Source organism: Felis catus, chromosome C1 (assembly GCF_018350175.1).
Source record: "Felis catus isolate Fca126 chromosome C1, F.catus_Fca126_mat1.0, whole genome shotgun sequence".
Lineage (NCBI taxonomy): Eukaryota > Metazoa > Chordata > Mammalia > Carnivora > Felidae > Felis > Felis catus.
Genome location: NC_058375.1, coordinates 150,530,603 through 150,553,973, shown reverse-complemented (window position 1 = coordinate 150,553,973; position 23,371 = coordinate 150,530,603). Strand labels below are relative to the sequence as shown.

The following is a 23,371-nucleotide window of genomic DNA, read 5'->3' as shown; positions in this document are numbered from 1 at the left end:
TCTGTCTCTCTCTGTCCCAAAAATAAATAAACGTTGAAAAAAAAATTAAAAAAAAATTACAATGCTAGCTTTTATATTTGTATATTTACTTTTACAGAAAACCCATTTTCATATGGCTTCAATTTACTATGCTGCATCCTTTCATTTCAACTTGAAGGCATTTCAATTCTTCAGCATTTCTTCTACGTCAGGTCTAGTGGTCAGGTCTTCTAGGTCAGGTAGTTTTACCAGATATACAGAATTCTTGTTAACAGGTTTTCTTCTTACAGCACTTTATTTTTTTTTAAATTTTTTTTAACGTTTATTTATTATTGAGAGACAGAGAGAGACAGAGCATGAGCAGGTGAAAGGCAGAGACAGGAGGAGACACAGAATCCAAAGCAGGCTCCAGGCTCTAAGCCGTCAGCACAGAGCCCGATGCAGGGCTCGAACTCACAAACCGTGAGATCATGACCTGAGCCGAAGTCGGATGCTCAACCAACTGAGCCACCCAGGCGCCCCTTACAGCACTTTAAATATGTCATCCCATTGCCTTCTAGCCTGTAAGACTTCTGCTGAGAAATCCACTGACAGTCTTATTTGGACTCCCTTGAATATAGTGAGTTAGTTCCTTTTCTCTTGATGCTTTCTAGATTGTTTTTGTTGACAGTTGGTTATAATGGAGTTTGACATGGGGCTCTCTGAATTTATCCTACATAGAATTTGTTGAGCTTCTTGGATATGTATATCTATGTTGTTCCCCAAATTTGGGAAGTCATCATTTAATATTTCTTTAAATAACCTATTTCTTTTTTTCTATTTTTAAAAAATAATTTGTCTCTCTTCACCTTCTTCTATAATGTGTATATTGCCCCACTTGATAGTGTCCCCTAAGTCTCTTAAGCTCTACTCACTTTTCTTACTTTTTTCTTTTTGCTCTTCAGACTCCATTATTTCAAATGGCCTGTCTTGGAGTTCACTGATTTTTTTTTTAAACATTTATTTATTTTTTAGAGACAGAGTGAGACAGAGCACGAGTGGGGGAGGGGCAGAGAGACAGGGAGAGAGAGAATCCCAAGCAGTTTCCAAACTGTCAGCAAAGAGCCTGATGCAGGGCCTGAGCTCATGAACCATGAGATCATGACCTGAGCTGAAGTCAAGACACTTAACAACTGAGTCACACAGGCATCCCTCCTTTGTTTATTTTGTATGCTCTCTGAGCATATTTATGACAGTGTTTTAAAGTCCTTGTCTAGTAAGTCTGATGCATGTTTATCAGCAACTGTTTCTGGAAATTTATTTTATTCGTTGAAAGGGCCACATTTCCCTGTTTCTTCATAGACCTTGTAATTTATTGAAAACTGGGGCATGTGAATAAACTCTTCCAGTCTCTAAAGCCTGGTGTGGAAGATCTTCACTAATTAGCAGGCCCCTAATGAGAAAGAATGAAATCTGGCCATTTGTAGCAATGTGGATGGAACTGGAGAGTATTATGCTAAGCGAAATAAATCAGGCAGAGAAAGACAGATACCATATGTTTTCATTCATATGTGGATCCTGTGAAACTTAACAGAAGACTGTGGGGGAGGGAGGGGGGGAATAAGTTACAGAGAGGGAAGGAGGCAAACCATAAGAGACTCTTAAATACTGAGAACAAACTGAGGGCTGATGGGGGTTGGGGGAGAGGGGACAGTGGGTGATGGGCATTGAGGAGGGCACCTGTTGGGATGAGCACTGGGTGTTATATGGAAACCAATTTGACAGTAAATTATATTTAGTAATAATAATAAAGAAGAAGTCAGAGGAAAAGAAAAGGAAACTAACAAAAACTAATTAGCAGGCCCCTTAGCCTTGAGATGGGCTCAGGGTAAAGCCTTAAGGTCTTCCTCGGTATTTGCCGAGTGAGTATCCTGTTTGGGCCAGTGGGTGTAGGTTTCTGTTTGTTTCTGATTTTCCCTGGCTGGCTGGAAGTATCTTAGCTTCTCAAAAGGTCTTACCCCAGCTTCTTAGGATCTTAGATGTTCTATTATAGTCTTCTTCCTTCAATCTCTTGCACTCAGCTGTCTATTGCAGTCCCCCTGCAGTTTCCACAGGCTAAATTGCCCACCACTGCCTTCCATGACTTTTAGCCTGAGACCCAAACTTATGCTACCATTCCCAACTCTGAGCTCCAAGTCAGATGAGACAGAACACACTCCCTTGTATAGTCCACAGACAGGTCAGGATGTTTCAAACAAGTTTCACTCTTCTCCTTCCTTCCTGAGGGAGGGAACCAGGAATTGGGCTATTTCCTCCCAAATGCACCATACCACACTGGGCAGGTAGTGGGTCAAGGGCAAGTAGAAATGCCATGAAATTTCCTACAGTTTTGAATATGGCTTTTCCTTGACTAGGCGTTTGCTTGGTTGCTGATAATCACTGATTTCCAGAACTCCTATAAAATTATTTCAATCAATCTGTAGTTGTTTATTTGACGTTTTCATGGAAGAACAAGGCCTGGAACTTCCTAGTTTGCCATCTTGCTGATGTCACTCAATAGACCAATTCTTCAAGCACAGTGTTAGGAAGGGCGCTAGGCTTACTGACAGCACATCCCTTGCGGCCCTTCTGACATCAGAATGCCAGGCAACTTCTGCAAGGCTGTCCTCTTGCTTGTCTTCTCTCACCCGATTCTCTTCCCCATTTGTAGCTCCTTCTCCTATTGCTCCAAATATCTCTGTGAAGATGATTCCCAAATTTGTGTTTTCAACTGATGCTTCACTTCAAAGATGCAGACTTCAATTGCCTGCTGATCATCTTCGCCTAATCTTCTAACACTTGAACTCAAAATATCCAGATCAAATTAAGTAATAATTTCCTTTACCAAAATCAGCATTCAGAACCTTTGCTCTTATCTTCATACTATAAGTTTGAGAACTTGTATGTATCATCTTATTACTAAAGGTTCTAAATGAGGAATATTTAGCTGGTTTTACTTCAAAGTTCAATTTCACTTCTGGGAGTAGTTAGATGAGAACAAATTAGTGATTTACACTTGGTATGTTTGAGTCTGTAATTCAAAAAACAATAAATATTCCATACAATAAAATCCCAAGAAATGTCAAGAGGAAGTATACAGGTCTTCCCACAAAAATATTTTAGAAAATTGTTAACTTAAAAAAGCATAACAAATGAGATCGAAGCATAAAACCTAATGTCAGAACTATTTCGTTATACTATAGGGAAGTGTAATGGCTAAAAACAATTGAATTTCAAGAAGACTGTATCTCACTTAATTATTTATTTATTTTTTTTGAAGTTTATTTATTTATTTTTTTTGAGCAGAGAGAGACAGAGTGTGAGCAGGGGAGGGGTAGAGAGACAGAGAGGGAGACACAATCTGAAGCAGGCTCCAGGCTCTGGGCTGTCAGCACAGAGCCCGATGTGGGGCTCAAACTCATGAACTTGAAAGATCATGACCTGAGTCAAAGTTGGACACTTAACCGACTGAGTAACCTAGGCACACCTCACTTTAAAATGGGAATCATTATGTTGTCTCTGGAGGATACAAATACCTCTGCAGTCCCCTCATATGAAGCTGTCTAATGTCCTATCAAACCACAGGGGTTGGGCAATGAAATAGGAAGCGGGAGAACAAGAAGATAAACACTATCTCGCCTCATCATTGCCACTTTTGAGCCATATTCCTTTAAACTTAAGCAAAAGGCCATCCACAAGGCATGCAATTAATACCAGTCTCTCCTCAAAACTGTTTATCTTACAACATACTAGTCATTCTCTCACATTCAAGAATTTCAGCTCTTCCTCTCACACAGTCTTTCTAAATGCTCCTAATCTTGTCACCACTTTAAGGAGAAGTGCTCTAATCTGAGTTTCTTAAAATTTCTCAATCCCACTCCGGCTACCCACTTTCATGACTCATTATGAAAACAGAAAATCCTAAACATCAATTCAAACTCACTGCGAACAGTCAATCCTTTCACTTCTCACATTCTTTTACTCCTTCTGGATCTGTTCTTTCACTTCATGGAAACTTCGGACATAAACCCTCTTTTTTTGTTTTAGTCTATTAGACTGCTAGATTAACTTCTTCTTGATGTTAGTTTGTATCTCAAAGCACACAATTTCAATTGTTTGTACCCACTTTCTGGCCACCACTATCCACATTCTTCTACTCTTAACTCTGCAATCTCCTAATCCTGGATTTGGCCATCTGCTCATTCCACTTCTATACGAAGAAAGCTGCTGAAAAAAATGACCAACAAACATGGACTGATACCACCAAAAATTCATGGTAAATGTTGGATGCAACATATTTCTTCTCCCATTTTTTAACTGAAGCTATTTCAATTCTTTACTACCACTCTCAGAATATCCTAAAATCACTTCACTCAGATGACCTCACCATGTATTTCACAGAAAAAAATAGACTCTTACATTATAACCCTATTTTTCTTTTGTTGAATAAATTTGACATGTAACATTGTGTAAGTTTGAAGTGTACAGTGTGTTACTTTGATACATTTATATATTGTAATATGACTGCCCCTGTAGCAGTATTTACACATTATATTATGTATATTATATACATATTATATGTATATTATATTATATTATATGTATTATATGTATTATATGTATTATATGTATATTATATGTATATATTATATGTATATTATATGTATATTATATGTATATTATATGTATATTATATATACATATAATATATGTATATTATGTATTTACACATTACATTATAGTATGATATTATTGTCTATATTCATTATACTGTGCATTAGATCTCTTTGGCTTATTCACTAATCATTACCTCATTACAAGTTTAAACCCTTAAACACCATCAATATTATGCCCACCTCCTAATCCCTGGTAACCACCATTTTACTGTTTTCAATAGGTTTGACTTTTTTAGATTCCACATATAAGTGATACATGATAACCCTGCTAACTTCCTGCCACCACCAACTCCTATCTGCAAACTTATCTTCGTGTGAACCTGTTTTTTAATTTTTTTTCCTCATCCCTTCCAGTTCTGAGGAATAGGTGTTTCTCCTGTTTCACAGTCAATTCTTTAGTTTTAAATCTCCAATGACCAACTGGTTGGTCTTATTTCCATCCTCTCACCCTCTTATCCTTCAAATACTCCTTTGCTCTATACACTCTAACTTGGAAATGCTATTTTATACAACGCTATAATAAAATTTGTTATTCTATAATCTATAACTATAATCTCTTCTTCACAATTCTACCTAGGCTTCTAAATCCATATTTGTAACCATCCATTATACGATTTCACCTGCATGTCCCACAGGTAACTAAACTCGATAGCTAAAACCTAATTACACATCTTATTTCCCCATCTGTAAATCTGCATCTTCTCTACTGTTCCTTTCAGTCATCAGTACCACCATCAATCCAGTCTTCTATTCCAGATACTTAGTTATCATCTAGAATCTATGTTATCACACTCAGAAGTGGCCTGCATTCAGGTGCCACCTACTTTCCATTCTGTTTTCTAAATAAACATTAGACTGCTTCCCTAATTCATCCCTAATGCTTAAGTCTGCATGTTGACTGCTTAAAATGATTCATTTTTTCTTTTTTACATTGAAGTATAATATATGCACAGTTGACCCCTGAACAGCACAGGTCCACTTATATGTGGATTTTCCCCCCAATAAATACAGTACAGTACTATATATAAATGTATTTTCTCTTCCTTATAATTTTCTTAATAACATTTTTTCTCTAGCTCACTTTATTGAAAGAATACAGTATATAATACATATAACATACAAAATATGTGTTAATCGATTGTTTTATGTTATTGGTAAGGTTTCCAGTCAACAGTAGACTAACAGTAGTTATGTTTTTGGAGAATCAAAAGTTACATGCAGATTTCTGACAGCGCGGGGGGGGGGGGGGGGGCGGGGCAGGCGGGGATGGTGGTCAGCACCTCTAACCCCCTGTGTTATTCAAGGTCAACTGTATATATATAAAACATATGCATATTAATGGATACTTATATATAATCATACCATTTATATATGTATACCTTTATATACACATAATACATGAAACATATATGCATATATACATTAAAGTTGATAAAGTGCCTTGATGATTACCACTTATTTTTATATTCCTAGCTCTTAGAACACTGTTTATCATCAATATGTTTGTTGAGCTGAATTCTACATTGTCCTCTATCCTATATCCTAATGTCAGGAAGCCTTTTCTGAAGCATGTATATTAATCCTTCAGTACATTTTGATTAAGAATGTAGTATGAACTACTTAGTCCTATTCCTCATGATAGGCCCCTAATCTACCTTCACAGCTTCTTTTCCTGTACTGCTCTATTGTTCTTGTTGGAGCCATAGAATCACCTTATTGTATGTGGAACGTACCGTATATTCCCTTCCTTTTGTGTTTTTATTACATACAATGCTCCCCCCTGCTTGCAGGACTCTTCTTCCTTAATTTACCTAATCTTAGCCTAAGTGAGGGGCGTGAGAGTCGGCTTATCACCTGATCCTCCTAGACTGATTGAGGTGCCTCTTCTCTGTGCTCCTATGTTATCCTCCACAGATTTCCACTTTAGCACTTAGCATCCTATGATAAGAACTATTACTCTTCCTTTTTAGCTTCTAATTGGAAAGTTCCTTAAAGGTATAAACTATGTTTTGTTTCAGCATTCTCAGAACCTCATCAAGGGCCTAGTATATGGCAGGCATACAATAATATTTTAAAATAGATCAGGATATTTTGAGTTTAGTACATAAGAATATATAGTACACATGTTTTCTTTTATTCTTGAGTACTTGACAAATATTAAAAAAAAAAAAATTCCCTTTACCCTCCTTGAAATAATTGCTGACGTGAACAAAGGCTTCTTCCATGACAGTTAAAAGGTTAAATTACAAGAGTTTCTTACCATTACAAAAGTAAATATAAGAGTTGCTTACCATTGGCTAGTGCAGGCAGAGGAGCAGTTAGAGAAATTTCTGTCTCTGCCTTAACCTAAGAATATGTCAATACTGCTCTTCCCTAATTCTGTGTTTCCTAACTTTCCTAGAACAAGTATAGGATTGTTGAAATTTCTTAATGAACCTAATAGGAAAATAAGAAGAATAAAAGTTGGGAATTTTGTTTTTGTTTTTCTTTTTTCTGTTTTGTTTTTTAAAAAGTGATTATGCCTTATACCTGAACTAGAAAGGAAAAATCCAAATTCTAAACTTCAATAATTTTAGAAAACTCCCTGTCATTGTTATGTGTCTGTTTCTCCTCTGCGCACCCCAAGGAAGAACTTAGTCCATAAGTCTGCCTATACAAATGGAAGTATTCTTTTATAAACCAACAGGAGAATCACAAATGATTTCTGAGGAATGCAGGGAAATATGTAAAACAGCTAGTTTTATAGATGTTTAAAGTAGGATGAAGAGAATTGTGTAGTTCCTAAATTTATGGAAGAAACTAAGAATTGCATGGCTAGCATATTTCTTAGACTTCAGAATTTCAAGGCTAATATATTTTTTTCTTAAATGAGGGAACCAATGTAAGATCTCCCACTTTTTTTTTTTCAACGTTTATTTATTTTTGGGACAGAGAGAGACAGAGCATGAATGGGGGAGGGGCAGAGAAAGAGGGAGACACAGAATCGGAAACAGGCTCCAGGCTCTGAGCCATCAGCCCAGAGCCCGACGTGGGGCTCGAACTCCCGGGCCGCGAGATCGTGACCTGGCTGAAGTCGGATGCTTAACTGACTGCGCCACCCAGGCGCCCCTGTTCTCAGTTTTTTTAAGAGTCTCTTATGTTTTGGCTCCCTCCCTCTCTAACTTTTTTTTGTCCCTTCCCCTCCCCCACGGTCTTCTGTTAAAGTTCTCAGGATCCACATAAGAGTGAAAACATATGGTATCTGTCTTTCTCTGTATGACTTCTTTCACTTAGCATCACACTCTCCAGTTCCATCCACGTTGCTACAAAAGGCCATATTTCATTCTTTCTCATTGCCAAGTAGTATTCCATTGTGTATGTAAACCACAATTTCTTTATCCATTCATCAGTTGATGGACATTTAGGCTCTTTCCATATTTGTCTATTGTTGAGAGTGCTGCTATAAACATTGGGGTACAAGTGCCCCTATGCATCAGTACTCCTGTATCCCTTGTGTAAATTCCTAGCAGTGCTATTGCTGGGTCATAGGGTAGATCTATTTTTAATTTTTTGAGGAACCTCCACACTGTTTTCCAGAGTGGCTGCACCAGTTTGCATTCCCACCAACAGTGCAAGAGGGTTCTCGTTTCTCCACATCCTCTCCAGCATCTATAGTCTCCTGATTTGTTCATTTTAGCCACTCTGACTAGCATGAGCCACTCTGACTAGCATGAGGTGGTATCTCAGTGTGGTTTTGATTTGTATTTCCCTGATGAGGAGTGGCATTGAGCATCTTTTCATGTGCCTCTTGACCATCTGGATGTCTTCTTTAGAGAAGTGTCTATTCATGTTTTCTGCCCATTTCTTCACTGGATTATTTGTTTTTCAGGTGGGGAGTTTGGTGAGCTCTTTATAGATTTTGGATACTAGCCCTTTGTCCGATATATCATTTGCAAATATCTTTTCCCATTCCGTTGGTTGCCTTTTAGTTTTGTTGATTGTTTCCTTTGCAGTGCAGAAGCTTTTTATCTTCATGAGGTCCCAATAGTTCATTTTTGCTTTTAATTACCTTGCCTTTGTAGATGTTCTATGGGACTAGTTCTTAATAAAAACCCTTAACTCTTGCGTCTCAAATGGAGTTCCCTATGTAGAAGCACTGCACATGTGTGACTAAATTTTTGACTGGAGGCAGGGTGCAGTCTGTGTGACTCCTCACAGGTGGGAAAGAGCATAGGAGGCCTGCATGTGGATCCTTCTAGAATCTGCCTGATGGTTTTTTTATATTAATGATCTGGCTGTGTATCTTTATCATGACACTGTAATAAATCTTGGCTGTGAGCATTACTGTATGCTAAGTCCTGTGAGTCCCTTTAGAAACACAGAATGTATATATGCTATTGGGGACCCCCAAGACACTACTAAATAGTGATATTAAATAAATAAACAAAAACTCTATCATTATCATCTCACAAAAGTGGGGGGCGGATTTTTTTGTTGTTTTTGGTTTGTTTGTTTTCTTTTTTTTAGATAGAAAAAGAAGAGAACCCACAAGCAGAGGGGAGTGGCAGAGGGAAAGAGAGAGAATCTTAAGGAGGCTCCATCGTCAGCATGGAGCCCAATGCAGGGCTTGATCTTCTGGGAAGGGATCATGACCTGAGCTGAAGTCAAGAGATGGATGCTCAACCAACTGAACCACCCAGGTGCCCCACAAAAGTGTGTGTTAATACAATTCTGCCCTATACTCTGATAGTGTGGAAACATGGAAACATAATATGAGAATAAAGGACAGACTTTTGAATTGGATAAATTTAGCATTACAAGAAGTTCATTACATTCTTATTTTTCTCGTTTTGCTACAGATCAGTGAAGACCTAATTATGGGCCAATAGCAGACATGTGCCTAGGAACTACTAAGGTAAATTTATGCCTAGGAAGTATACCTTTCCTCCAACTTACCCTCTTTTGCAGCTGAAAATTAAAAATTATTCATGGAAGATAATACTCTGTGAACTCTTCCCTCTGGTCACAATGTTTTTTTAAAAAAAAAAAACAATAACAATCTTAAATTCCATCCATTAATATAAATCTCCGTGTTTTAGTTATAGTTCTTCAAGAAAGTTTCAAACAGTACAATATTTTTTAGTTGCAAAAGATTCTCAAATTCCATTTACTAGAAGAAATAACTTTCAAAACCAAAACCATATACCTTTTGCTGTAGCTCTTTTACTGCAGAATCTCTATCCATACATGCCTGTCGAAAGGCTTCATAAGCTTTATTGAGTTGCTCGCCAATATTTTTATCCATTCCTTTCTGTTCTGTAGCATCACTATAAAGGATGGAGTAAATGACAGGTCTGGAAAATAAAACAATTTAGATAGCTATGAAGTTACACAAATCTCATTTTTAAGACACATCTTAAAAACAGTTCCATACAGTTTATCATGAACATTATAGCACCAAGTACTATAAAGGTTTATAAAAGCATATGGGTCTCATCTAAAATCCTGATTAGAAATGTTAAGAAACCTTAACTTCTACAATTTTTAATATTCTTTACTAATGTTCAAGGAGCAAGTGGGGTTCCAATTCACAAAGATGCTACTTTGAAAACAGTAAACTATAAATGCAACCTTAAAATGGAGAAATATAAAAGGCCATTTGTTATTAATACTTTATTATAGAAATGCACAACAGGATTAACAACGTGGGAAGGGATTTCTTTTTACTAAACGGACAGTTATTCCCACTTACAAGGTGAATTCTTGCTACACTGAAATTAGAGCAAAGTTAAATAGATAATAAATGTTTGTGGATGGAGTTCACACTGCTGTTATCGCAGAGCAATTAAAATGTGTGAAAATGCTCTTATTTTAGCACAAAATCTAGGGAGAGTTGCTGTTGGATTGTACATTAAAAAAGAAAAAATCACATCCCTTCAGTCCTACCCACACTCTCTATTAGTTTTCCAAACTCCCTGCTGTTTTTGAACTACAGGTGATCTACTGAGTGGAGGTAATTTGGTTTTATCATCTCAATTTGCATAACATCTCTAACCACATTCCTTGGCTCTGAGCAGAGGACCATATAATGCTTCTGATTCCTCCTGTCCAGCTGTAAAAAACAACACCACAGGACTTTTCTCTTAATCCTCTGAAAGCCAGAGAATAGATAAAAATTCTCTATCAGTCCTAGGGGGCTTGAGGGTATTCAATTATTTCACTTCTTAATGATTGGAAATCCTTCTTAATCTTACACTTTAAGCTTTCATAACATCTTTCATTTTATTTTGGGTACAAAATGCTTAAAAAAATTTTTTTTTTCAGTATTTTACATTAAAACACAATCACATAGGGGAGCCTGGTTGGCTCAGTCAGTTAAGATTCCGACTCTTGATTTCGGCTCAGTTCATGATCTCATGGTTTGGGGGATCAAATCTTGTTTCGAGCTTGGTGCTGACAGCGTGGAGCCTGCTTGGGATTCTCTCTCTTCCTCTCTCTCTGCAACCCACCCCCCTGCTCATGCCTGCCCGCTCTTTCTCTCTCAATAAACATAAAAAAATTAAATTAAAAATACAATTTATATAACATAAAATCCACCACATTAAAGCATACACTTCTGTGGCTTTTTGTTGTACAATCATCACCATTACCTAATTCCAGAACATTTTTTTACAATGTTTATTTTTGAGAGAGAGAGAGAAAGCGTGCAAGCGGGGAAGGGGCAGAGAGAGGGGGACAGAGGATCTGAAGCAGGCTGCACGCTGACAGCAGTGAGCATGATGCAGGGCTCGAACTCACGAACCACAAGATCACGACCAGAGCCGAAGTCAGACACTCAACGACCTGAGCCACTCAGGAGCCCCTAGTTGCAGAATATTTTTATCACTACACAAAGAAGGTAATATTAGCAGTTAATCCCAACTCCCCCCTCCCATCAATCCTCTAGCAATCACTAATCTTCTTTCTGACTCTATGGATTTGCCTATTTTGGACATTTCATATAAATGGAAACATGCAATATATGGCTTTTGTGTCTGGCTTTTTTCACATGGCATACAATTTCTGAGGTTTACCCATGTTGTAGCACGTAATAGTACTTCACTGCTTTTGATGTCTAATATTCCGTTGTATGAATTTACCACATTTGTTTATATGTTCCTCGGTTAATGGACATTTGAGTTCTTTCCATTTCTTGATTATCCTGAAGAAAGTTACTATTTGTGTATGCATACTTGTGTGAATATATGTTTTCAATTCTCTTGGTTACATACCTAGGAGCAGAATTGCTAGGTTAGATGATAATCCTCTTTAACTTTTTAAGGAACTGCCAAAGCTGTTTCCACAGAATGTGTACACATTTCTATTTCTACTAGTGATATATATGAGCCCTAATTTCTCTACATCTTCACCAACGTTTATTGTTCATTTTTTAAATGGACACCCATCCTAGTGGGTGTGAAGTGGTACCTCAACAATTTTGATTTGCATTTCCCTGATGATGTTGAACATCTTTCCAGTGCATACTGGTCATTTGTGTATCTTCTTTAGAGAAATGCCTATCTATCAAATCCTTTGTCCACTTTTTAATTCGGTTATTTGTCTTCATATTGTTGAGAGCGTGCAAGTGGGGGGAAGGGGATGAGGGAGAAGGGAGAGAATCTCCAGCAGGCTCCACACTCAGCACGGAGCCCAACATAGGGCTTGATCCCATGACCCCAGGTCCAAGACCCAAGCCGAAATCAAGAGTCAGATGCTCAAAATGACTGAGTCACCCAGGTGGCCCTTCACATTGCTGAGTTGTAAGAGTTCTTTATATATTCTGGAAACTAGAGATTTATCAGATATATGTAATTTACAAATTGTTCTCCCATTCTGTAGATTGTCTTTCTACTCCTTGATTTTAATTTTGATGATGTCTGATTTATCTATTTTTCATTTTGTTGCTTGCTTTTTTTCATGTCATATCTAAAAAACTGTTGCCTAATACAAGGCCATGCAGATTTTCATCTATGTTTCCCTACAAGAATTTTATACTTTTAGCCTTATATTTGGATCTTTGATCCACACAGAGTTTATCTGTATATGGCATGAGGTAGGGGTCCAAACTCTTTCTTTGGCATGTCCAGCTGCCCTGCCTTTTCCTAATGAATGGCCTTGGCATTCTTATCAAAATTAGTTGACCGTAAATCACAATGCTTTTTTAAATACCTAGGTAATATTTCAATCCTATCAGATGGTCTTTTCATTTTAAGATACTAAATACACTAAGTCATTTTCAGGTTTAATAAAAACAATTTTGAGGGTTTTGTTATGGGAATCAGAATGTTACTGTTTTCTGAATAAATAAAAGAATGGTAATTTTTTTGGCATTCCACTCAGGAAGTTTGTTTCTACTGCCACCTCTGATAGATATAAAGGACAAAATACCGTTAGGATAACTAACACTGCCAGGATCTCTGACATGCCATAGACACTACAGAAAAATAAATAATATTAACACACAAAGTATCACTTTGAGTACTTTGGACACCATATCATTCAAAGAAGGATTTAAGGCAGCTTATAAAAATACAAGCAAGATAAAAATAAGTATACAAGAAGCGAAAGAAAACAAGGATAGGCAGCTATAGAGACTATAATATACTGTAATATGCTAATGCAGAAATTAGAGGTTTTAAGTAACTAAGTGACTAAGTTACCTATCACTGTCTTAAAAACCTGCATATCATAACAAATTGTCAACATACAACACATTTATATTTTAAAATCTGAGACAAACAGGAGCCTTGAATTGGGAATCCATCTAGTTTCTTATTTTGTTCTATCATTGAATAAGTCTGTGACCTGAGTTCAGGGCAACTAAATCTTTTATTTTTTTTTTAGGTTTTATTTATTTTGAGAGCGAGAGAGAGCGAGTAAGAGCGAGAGAGAGAGAGAGAGAGAGAGCGAGCATGCACACAAACGGAGGAGGGGCAGAGAGAGGGAGAGAATCTTAAGCAGGTCCTATGCTGTCAGCACATAGCCCTAAAATTTATAGGGCTTGAACTCACAAACTGTGAGCGAGATCATGACCTGAGCTGAAATCAAGAGTTGGTTGCTTAACCGACTGAGCCACCCAGGAGCCCTTAAATCTTTCTGAACCCAAGTTTGGACTTGATGTCTAAGAAACTTATTTGTTCTACAGTTCTTGAGTCTGTGAGTCTAAAAATGCAGGTCTGCTCCATCAAGAAGGTGCATTCTTGTTTTTAAAAATGTAAATGCAGTACTAAAAATAGCTGCATCATATGCAAGTAAATAGTGTGGAGGCTTTACTTCAGGTCCTTGAATTAGATCACACAAATGTCACTAAGAAGAGTTACTGAGTAAATTCCACATGGATGCATCCTATTTCCTGAAATAAGAATGTGTGGTGGAGAGATACAATTCAGGTCAATACAACTAAATAAATGATACATTTTACCAAGAAGAGAATTGGGTGTTAGATCAGTGACACTGACCACAGAAAAAGTCGCTGGGACCCAACTAATTAAATTGGACAGATTTCAAATATTAACACCCTGAACTTTAAAGCCACTTGTTCCTCAATTTTTTTAAAGCATTTGTTAAGTGTAAAATTAATTTCACAATTTAAGAGGCAGTCACATTTCAATTACATTTTGGTATGCCTTCTGCAAAACTTGCCAGGCTCCAGGGAAATGGTTTTATTTATAGTAAACATGCTCAAACGCAAATCTCATCACCTAAACCCAGGAGATCCAAGCTAGAGCAACCTCTGCCTTGGAAACATTCTTACAGTTATGGTTTCTCTCTCTCTCTCTTTTTTTTTTTTTTTACTTTTTTTTTACATTTATTTATTTTTGAGAGACAGAGCACAAGTGGGGGAGGGGCAGAGAGAGAAGGAGACACAGAAGCCGAAGCAGGCTCCAGGCTCCGAGCTGTCAGCACAGAGTCCGATGCGGGGCTCGAACTCACAAACCATGAGATCATGACCTGAGCTGAAGTCGGACGCTCAACCAACTGAGCCATCCAGGCGCCCCTGGTTTTTCTCTCTTAAGTGTATTTTTAGGAAAGCCATCCATGGTCTGGTTTGCTGGCTCCCCTCCATTCTATGAGGAAAAGATTAAGTCACTGATGCCCTAGAATGCATCTGGGCAAGGAGAAGGCAAAGCACCCCTACTCACTCAGGGCAATCCCCTGAAGCTAGGATAGTCCCTACCCACCCACATCTGCCCCTGTGGCAGTAGTTCCTTTTTTCCCCTGGGTGGTTCCTGTGAGAAGGAAAATGAAGGACAGCAAGTTCCTGTTCTGCCTCCTGGGTCCATTGTGTGCCCACTAGGAGGAGGCACCAAGAAAATCCCTGGGCAGCAGGCTGCTTCCTCTTTCATGAATCCCTTGGTTCAATAATGAAACTGTTCAATAATAAAGAGGTAGCCTACGTAAGGGAGATAATTTTATCTTTCCTTGGAAAAGTTTCCAAGCTCCAACAAAAGTTTGCCAACTGCTAGGGTCAAACTTAGATTTTAATAAAATATATCCCATTACTATTCAATTCAATTAAAAAAAAAGTTTACTTATTAGCAAGGGGCTTCAGAGAGTACCACATTAGAGTTGTGTTCCTTTTACAAAGTTTTTCCACCAATTCTTTATTTCTTATTATTCACATTGCCATTTGACTGATTAAGAGCTCAGAGACATTAAATGACTTGCCTAGAGCTACAAAGCTGTAAGTGTGTGAACTGGGAATAAAGATTTGAAACTCTTAGTTCAAGAACTGTTTATTAAAGGCAACTGCAAGGTATTCTCCCAGGGTGCCATGGTGGATATGTTCATTTGATGAAACACTGCCAAGGAGGAGCAAAGCCTGTACTGGGCACCACTGACACAGTGAGAACAAAACATACACAAAACCTATCCTCACGACGACATCATTAGCTGTAACTTAAAGTGCGTGTGCACACGGACGCACGCGCGCACACACACACACTCCCTGAGGTATCTAAAGGCCACAAAATTTGGAGAGGAAAGTGGTCACATCTATTTTTGAGGTTTAGGAAAGGCTTTGAGAGGTAGGTAACATTTGCACAGGGTTTTGAATTATGGATAGGAATGACCTCACCCATTCCTTTTATTTGATTATCAAACAGCAGTCATCCTTTCTAAAGTGGGTTCCCAAGGGCTATAAAGAGGTTTTTAGTGTTAGGTAATATTTATTCTTCACTAAAAAAGGCTAGGATAACAAGCATTTCTTTGTGCATTGTTCAGCTTGATTTTTCTGATCATACAACTCTGTAAACCTGAGATAATTCTTCAGTATAACAATGATGGTTACTTACAGAAAGGGTTGATTAGGCTAGTGCTCTTCCCATGATACTTGAAAAGAAGTAACAGTGGGAACGAAATAAAAGGCAAGTCTTGTACCTTCACTGGACCTCAATTTTCCTTGCTTTTAAAATGAAGGAGCTAAACGATTTAATCTCCTTCAACTTTATGATTATATAGCATTTCCAAGCAAAAAGAGTACAGAAGCGATTGCTTGGCAAGTACAGTGATATATTTTTCCTCATATGATATAGATTTAAAAGAAGTATTCATTTTGTTTTAATTTTTATTATAAACTAGGCCTTGGTTACAAACCAGCTGATATGGCATTTAATTTTAGGATGGCAAGAAGCATGGAGTCAAGTTACATAGGGTGTCCTGCAAGTAAAGAAATGATATGATACTGTGAAAGTATGTGATATAAAAAATGTGAAATAACACTGTAAAGACTACTACTTTTATTTACTTAATAACATTTAAGTATGCCCTCCTAACATTGTACCGGATAGAAGGAAGAAAAGTAAACGTTCTGGATTCAGATCCCAGATCTGCAATTTTCTAGCCATTTACTTAGCTTCTTTGTGTATTAGTTTTCTTATGATACACAGTTTGTAGTGTTATTGTGCAGATTAAATATGAAGTATGTATATTATCTGTTCCTCAACATCTGTTCTCTTCTCTAGTATTCCTGACTTATAGCTGGTATGGTCATGTGACTATGTTATGGTCATTGGCAAGTAAGTGCAACTTCCAAAAGGAGCTCTTCTCCTCACTTTTTTTTCCCTTCCCCAACTGGACAGGATGTTGTGGTTAGTCACCTAGAACACCATGGTGAGGACAACACTTCATAAGGCTGGAACAACAAGAATGAAGATGTCTATGTCCTTGATACCGTGGAGCTGCCAGATCAGCCCTGGACATCTTATACTTTAAATTGTAGTATGTGGAAGAAATAAAATTTCTGTCTTATTTAAGCCACTGTCTTTGAGGGTCCCTTAAGAGAGGAGGTGAGCTGTATGTTAACTGGTACAACAGTCAACACTAGTTCAGTGCTGAATGCATCGTACATGTTCCTTTTTTCCATGGGAAAGAGACAAAGTCATCGTCTTTGCCTTTTTCTCTAATTAGAGCTTGTAATTTAGTAAGGCAGGCATGCATGAAAATGATTAACCACACTAGCAGGCCAATTATAAATGTGTAAAAAGGTATGATCATATCATATCTTCATAAGGGTCTGGGAAGCACAGGTGGAAACATTTGTGGGAATTCACCCAACAGTTCACTGAAGATTTATTGCATGTAAGTTTTACCTCAAAAGAAGAAAAAAGAACTGCTAAATAAAAGGTGTAAGCAGGATAACAGCTCAAGAGGAAGAACAATTAAAATGAGAGGGATTGTGGAAAGCTTCACACAGGATCTGACACATGAGGATTTCAACTAGTGGAGAATTGAGAGGGAGGAAAGAATATTCACTCTGAAAGAGCAGAGGAATTGAGAAGCCACTAGTATAGTGCATTTAGGGACTGTAGGTATTTTATTTATGAAGTCTAGGATGTGTACAGAGAGGAAGGAGAGGTGAGGGTGTTAAGACAGAAGTCAAGGCTACCAGGTATGATTGTGCTGCACTGTAAAAGCCCTAGGGGATTCATGCAGACCATAATTGGAACCCCCTAGAGTTATAGAGTGTGCTAACTGCATTAACTATATGCAGCAGACTCAGTTATGGCCGGATTGCAGTGGACCCTGAATGTTACTATAAGAAATTTAGGTTTTAACCTGCTGACATTAAGAAGTAATGGAGGACTAGGGTGCCTGGGTGGCTCAGTTGGTCGAGTGTCCAACTTTGACTCCGGTCATGATCTTACAGTTCATGAGTTCAAGCCCTGCATTCAGCTCTCTACTGACAGCACGGAGCCTGCTGTGGATTCTCTGTCTCCCTCTCTCTCTGCCCTTCCCCTGGTCATGCTCTCTCTCTCAAAAATAAATAAACATTAGAAAAAAAATTTATAAAAAAAAGAAGTAATGGAGGATTTTCAAGCAGGAGATGAACACATTTTAGAAAGGTAAACTGGATACACTGTGGAACACAAACCTGGAGACAAAGTGAGGATATCTATAGGAAGCTACTGCTGTATTCTGGGTGAAAGATGGGCTTGAACTAGAGCAGGGGAAATGAAAGATGAATGGATTCAAGAGACATTTCAAAGTCAGAATCAACAGGATTTGTTGGCCAAATGGATGTCCACAATACACAGGAATGCAGCATTCAGGTCCCTGCAATTCTAAATCAGCTGGCCTGGGATGGGAATATGCATTTCAATAAGCAAAGCAACCCAGGTGACTTTGTTGAAGATGGTTCACCAGCGATATTTTTCAAAATACCAGGACTTTTGAAAGTCCTCTGATACTGGTAAGTCCTTTGACAGTCAACCAAGCCCAAATATTTTACCAAAAACAAACAAACCAACAAACAAAACCCTACATTTTTGTAAAGAAAATAATGGAAAGAGAAAGAAGCAATGCCCATTATTGTATCATTTCATGTCACAAAATGTACACTCTTTTCCTTCCAAATATAAAGCAAAAAAGATAGGACCACTTATTATCTGGACAAGGTCATGTCAGAAGGTAAATAAACTAGGGAATGCATAAAATAGTAAGGCATTTTAGCAGAAGTCTGTTATCTTATACAAAGGCAAATAGGTAGGAATGTTATCCAAAGGGTCTGTTAACCCTTACATGCTGCTGAGTAACAGGAAAAAGAATTCTGATTGTGTGATCTTTTTTAAGTCTCCTCCCTTCTACTCTGCCAAATCTGTGACAATAAAGTAGCATTACTAATGATCTTTCACAAGAGTAGGATGGTTTGTACCTATCTTCTGGTGCTAACCAGAAGAGTCGGGGAAAAAAAAATATTTTCAGTAATCTTAAAAAAGTCCCCCTACACAGACCACAATAATATAAGAGATGTCACAGGCTGCACAAGATTCATAAAAGGCAAAGTTGTTTTTGAAAAAGAAGTAGCTAAAATCTCATGTGTTAACAGATTAGGGACCCCTCCAGCATCTCTGAGTCATTTACTGTATCAGAACAAAATAAAACCACTATGGAAAGGAAAGAGCTCTTCTATGAAGATAGTGAAACTTCAGGAGACAGGGGACCTTTTCACAAAAAGGCCTGTTTTCTCTTAAATCACAGTTTAAATTGCTGAGCAGTCATTTAGTGTTGAGAATATTACCAATGATAAATGGAAAAAGGCAAAAGCTTACATAATTATAAAGCTGTACTCTGTGCTCTTAACCACGGGCACAGGACTCCTCAGCTCTTCATAACCTTGTTTTTAATTTCCCTGAGGAACACCTAAAGGCTGCTGGGCAAATGTTTGCAAGTCACAACTTGTTTTATTAGAAGTAATTGTGAGAACTCCAATGGGAAAATAAATAAGGTTTCAGAGATTTCCAGATCTCTATTTCCAGTCATTCCCAAGACGTTTAGGGTGTGACTTTAAATGTATAATATGATAAAGTTTAAAATCAGATACAATACCATGCAACACACTCTCTCACTCGAACTGTTGGATACTCCTGAAGACAAAACCCCCAAATCCCTGGATATCCTGACAAACCAACCTCTCAAACCGGCATTTGTGCCCAAATTACCCAAGTCTCCACTCTCCTCAAGGCCAGTTTTTCTCAAATGTGAATATTCAGACCAAGTAACACTTGCTGTGCTATCCTACTGTGAGGAAACAAGAGCTTATTAAAAATTTTCATTTTTTTTCACTTTCACTTCTTTTTGTATCTGGAAAAAAAAAGATGCTATAAAATGCAGATTCCAAAGTTAATTTTTAACAGACAACATCTTGTGTAAAATATATTAATTTCTTTATTGAGACAATTTGAACATTATAGATCAAAATTAAAAAGCCTTGGGGCGCCTGGGTGGCGCAGTCGGTTAAGCGTCCGACTTCAACTAGGTCATGATCTCGTGGTCCGGGAGTTCGAGCCCCACGTCAGGCTCTGGGCTGATGGCTCAGAGCCTGGAGCCTGTTTCCGATTCTGTGTCTCCCTCTCTCTCTGCCCCTCCCCCGTTCATGCTCTGTCTCTCTCTGTCCCAAAAATAAATAAACGTTGAAAAAAAAAATTAAAAAAAAAAAAAAAGCCTAGTCAACCAAAGATAAAATCAGATGTAGGAGTACAGAGTACAAACTTGTTGACAGGTAAGAGTAAACAAGTCATTTAACCTTTCTGTGGACCTCAGTTCCCTCATCTGCCCCAGTTTAGGATGTTTGGGGTAGAACATCCTGTAGGACATGGGTTAACAGAATCATCCAGGGTGATTAAAAAAAAAAAAAAACGGCTCAGTAAACACTGTCCAAGACCTCTTGGATAATTTGGGGGGCGGGGGAGAGGGGGAAAAGCGGATGTAAGACAAATTTAGGATCACTGCCACAGGGGGTCAATTCATAACTAGGAAAGCCCTGTATTCTGTATAACACTGTACAAATACGCACCATGGCAGGGAAACAGACTTTTGATAAAGTGTCTTTGTGTTCCACAATGATCTGCTTTTTGAACTGTTTCAGAAGAAGCATATAGAATTTGGAAACAAAAATAGCAGTTGCTAAGGTAGAAGATGTTCTTTAAAAGAAAGAAAGAAAAAGAAAGAAGGAAAGAAAAAAGGTATTTTGATACTTTGGCAGATGGCCCACAGCAATAGCACTCTAATGTTAATCTTGGTTCTGTGAAAATTCCACAACTCATCAGTTTATATGACAAGTGTTTCCTCTTGGAAACACTATTAATGGAAGAGACTACATTGATTGCATTTGCACTGAGGTTCATTTTGAGAGAGAAATTTGAGTGGGACCAAGTCTTCTCCCACCAAGCAGCAATGGCCCTTTCCACTCGATGCTCCCCCTACCAATACCCTAATCATTTCAATTCTATCTAAATTCTCAAACTATCTACAGATAGTTGAGAAAGGACATAGATCTCAATGACATGACTTCATTCCAAAAAGGCACACAGCCATGGACCAAAAAGACAATTTTAGATTTCTGTTTGAATGACAACAATTCCAACAATGAAGGAGGTATTTCCTCACAGAGAACATCAGGGATGGGGGTAAGGATTGATACCTACTGAGGTAATATTACTTGCCTCAGGTGCTTTATATAAAGTACCTTATTTTAATTTTTCTATTGCAGGATCACAAATTGCCTTCCCTTTCTACATAAGGATACTGAGCCTCAAATTTATGTAAGTTGACTAAGGTCAAAGAATTAGAAAATGGAAGACCCAGATAACTCCAGGTCTCTCCAATATGAAAGTCCAATCTCTAGCTCATTTTATTCTAATTTAGTTTTTATTTTTAACCACAGAGATACATATCTATATTTTAATGAGTCAAAGATCTTCACAAGGCTTAAGAAAAACATTAAGTCCCTTGCTCTCTTCTTTCCCCTCCCCATTTCCTGCTTCACCTTGGCAACAATTTTCAGTTCTTTTGGTTCTTTCTGGTATTTATCTCTGTATCTCCAAACATGCTAATGTTGCTACTATTGATTTTTCAGTTTTACTTTTCTTCCCACTATGCAAAGTAAGGATTCAGCTCTTTTTAACCCCCCACTCCCTGGCCCTGACCTGCAACTTTATACTCTCCCCATTCTCCCCAAATAGTTATATCTTCTAAAAAGAGGATAGTTAGATAAACATTCAGCTTTTACTTTCTTATAACTATGCAATGTTATTCACTGGTAAGCCATACTATGACTCCTTTCCCTTCCCTGAAACACCTTTCCCTGAAAAAACTTTGTATTACTTTATTTCCCATCATACTAATACAATCCATTCAGACACTTCAGTTACTCTACCATTTTCATCTTCTTAGAGGAACTCCCCTTGAGCTTTTTGACTTCAGTCTAGATTTGTTGATCTCTATGCCTGAAGGTAAACCTTCATCTCAAGACCTTCTTTCACCTTGATTTTGAGGATTCCCTTTGTTCATCTCTCTCTCTAGTTGAATCCCTCATTTTCAGTATCCCAAATTTTCATCTTTCTTGTTTTACTCATCCCATTTGGTGGACTAAACCCTCCAACAGCTTCCTGAGAGAGTGTTTGCAAAGAAAATTTTTTGAGACCTTGCATCACTGAAAATACCTTTACTCTACCCTCAGATTTAACTGGTAGTTTGCCAGGTTAAAAATTCTAAGTTGGAAGCAATTTTTCCACAGAATTTTGAAAGCTTTGCTATGCTGTCTTCTAGCTTCCATTTGTTTTTGTTGAAGTCTAGAGCCATTTTGATTCATGATCTTATACTTAACTCACCTGGAAGTTCATCCTTCAGTTCTGGGAAATTTTCTTCAAATATTTTTTGGCCAATTTCATTCTTTTTGTATTCCTTTGTGGGACTCCTCTATCAGGATGTTGATTCTTCTTAAGTGTTACTCTAATTCCTCCCACCCACCTTCTTTTTAAATGAACTTTTCTTACTTCATAGATAAAATATCTTAAGCTTGCTGTCTTTGGTAACCAATATTATTCTCTAAGTGACAGTTAACCAATCCTGAAGAAAATAAAATAGTAATCAAAGTGGTAGTGCTTCCAGAGCTCTACTGAGGCTGGGCGTATGTGAACCAAACAACATTCCGCCACCAATTGCCCAGCTAAACCAGAATAACTTAACTTTGATTAGTTATATATTTTGGGATTTCAAGTTTGAAAAGAATCACCGGCTTATAGGTATCAGATTCCCACCGCCTCCACCCAGAATGATTTATAATGCTTTGATAAGGTCTATTTTTTGTCGAGTAGTAGAGACAATATGGGTGATTTGGAAGGTGGGAAAGGCCCCTCTGCTGGATTTCCCCCACTGCTGAGACTATTCTACTTCTATGTAAGTGTTCTGCCAGGGTTCACACTTGTGGTAAGAGGGCACTTCAAATCCAATGCAGTTTCGGGACAGGGGGAGGAAATCACCTTGAGTTACCTCTTCCACTCTATCCTAGAAAAGAAAGTCGCCTGCTTTTCCAACCCTCTGAGGTACGAATAGTAATAAGCATTCACATTCTATTTCAGAAAAGTTGCCACCTTAGCAAAAGATATAAATAAATTAGTGAGAGATACACCCTGTCTTTTCTGTATTTTAGTTCTGTATTAGCCTCCTTACCCACAATTAGTATCAGAAACAAAAGTACGAGTCAATAACGGGAGTACATACCCTTAAATAAAAGGACATCCTCTGTCTTACATAGTTAGGGTAAAATTTTAAAGACACGCAAAAGTATGTGTGTTTTCCCTACTTGAAGAAGGGAAATGGATAAGAACTGTCACTCCTAACATTTAGTTATAATCATTTCCCACTTTTAAGAGAGTTCCCTAACATAAGCAGCCAATTTC

At 37.8% G+C, this 23,371-nt stretch overlaps 1 protein-coding gene across 6 annotated transcripts in view; it reads right to left on the bottom strand.

Annotated features, from left to right (window-relative positions):
- TANK (TRAF family member associated NFKB activator) overlaps window positions 1-23,371 on the bottom strand; it is a 94,154-nt gene that overhangs the window by 49,008 nt on the left and 21,775 nt on the right. For 5 of the 6 annotated variants that reach the window (XM_006935315.5, XM_006935314.4, XM_045033868.1 and 2 more), the window contains exon 2: window positions 9,859-10,006. In XM_006935315.5, the coding sequence (XP_006935377.1) occupies window positions 9,859-9,957 (99 nt within the window). In that variant the 5' untranslated portion in view covers window positions 9,958-10,006. Of the gene's footprint in view, window positions 1-9,858; window positions 10,007-23,371 lie in introns of those variants that run through there. The other variant, XM_045033867.1, reaches the window with a different exon arrangement.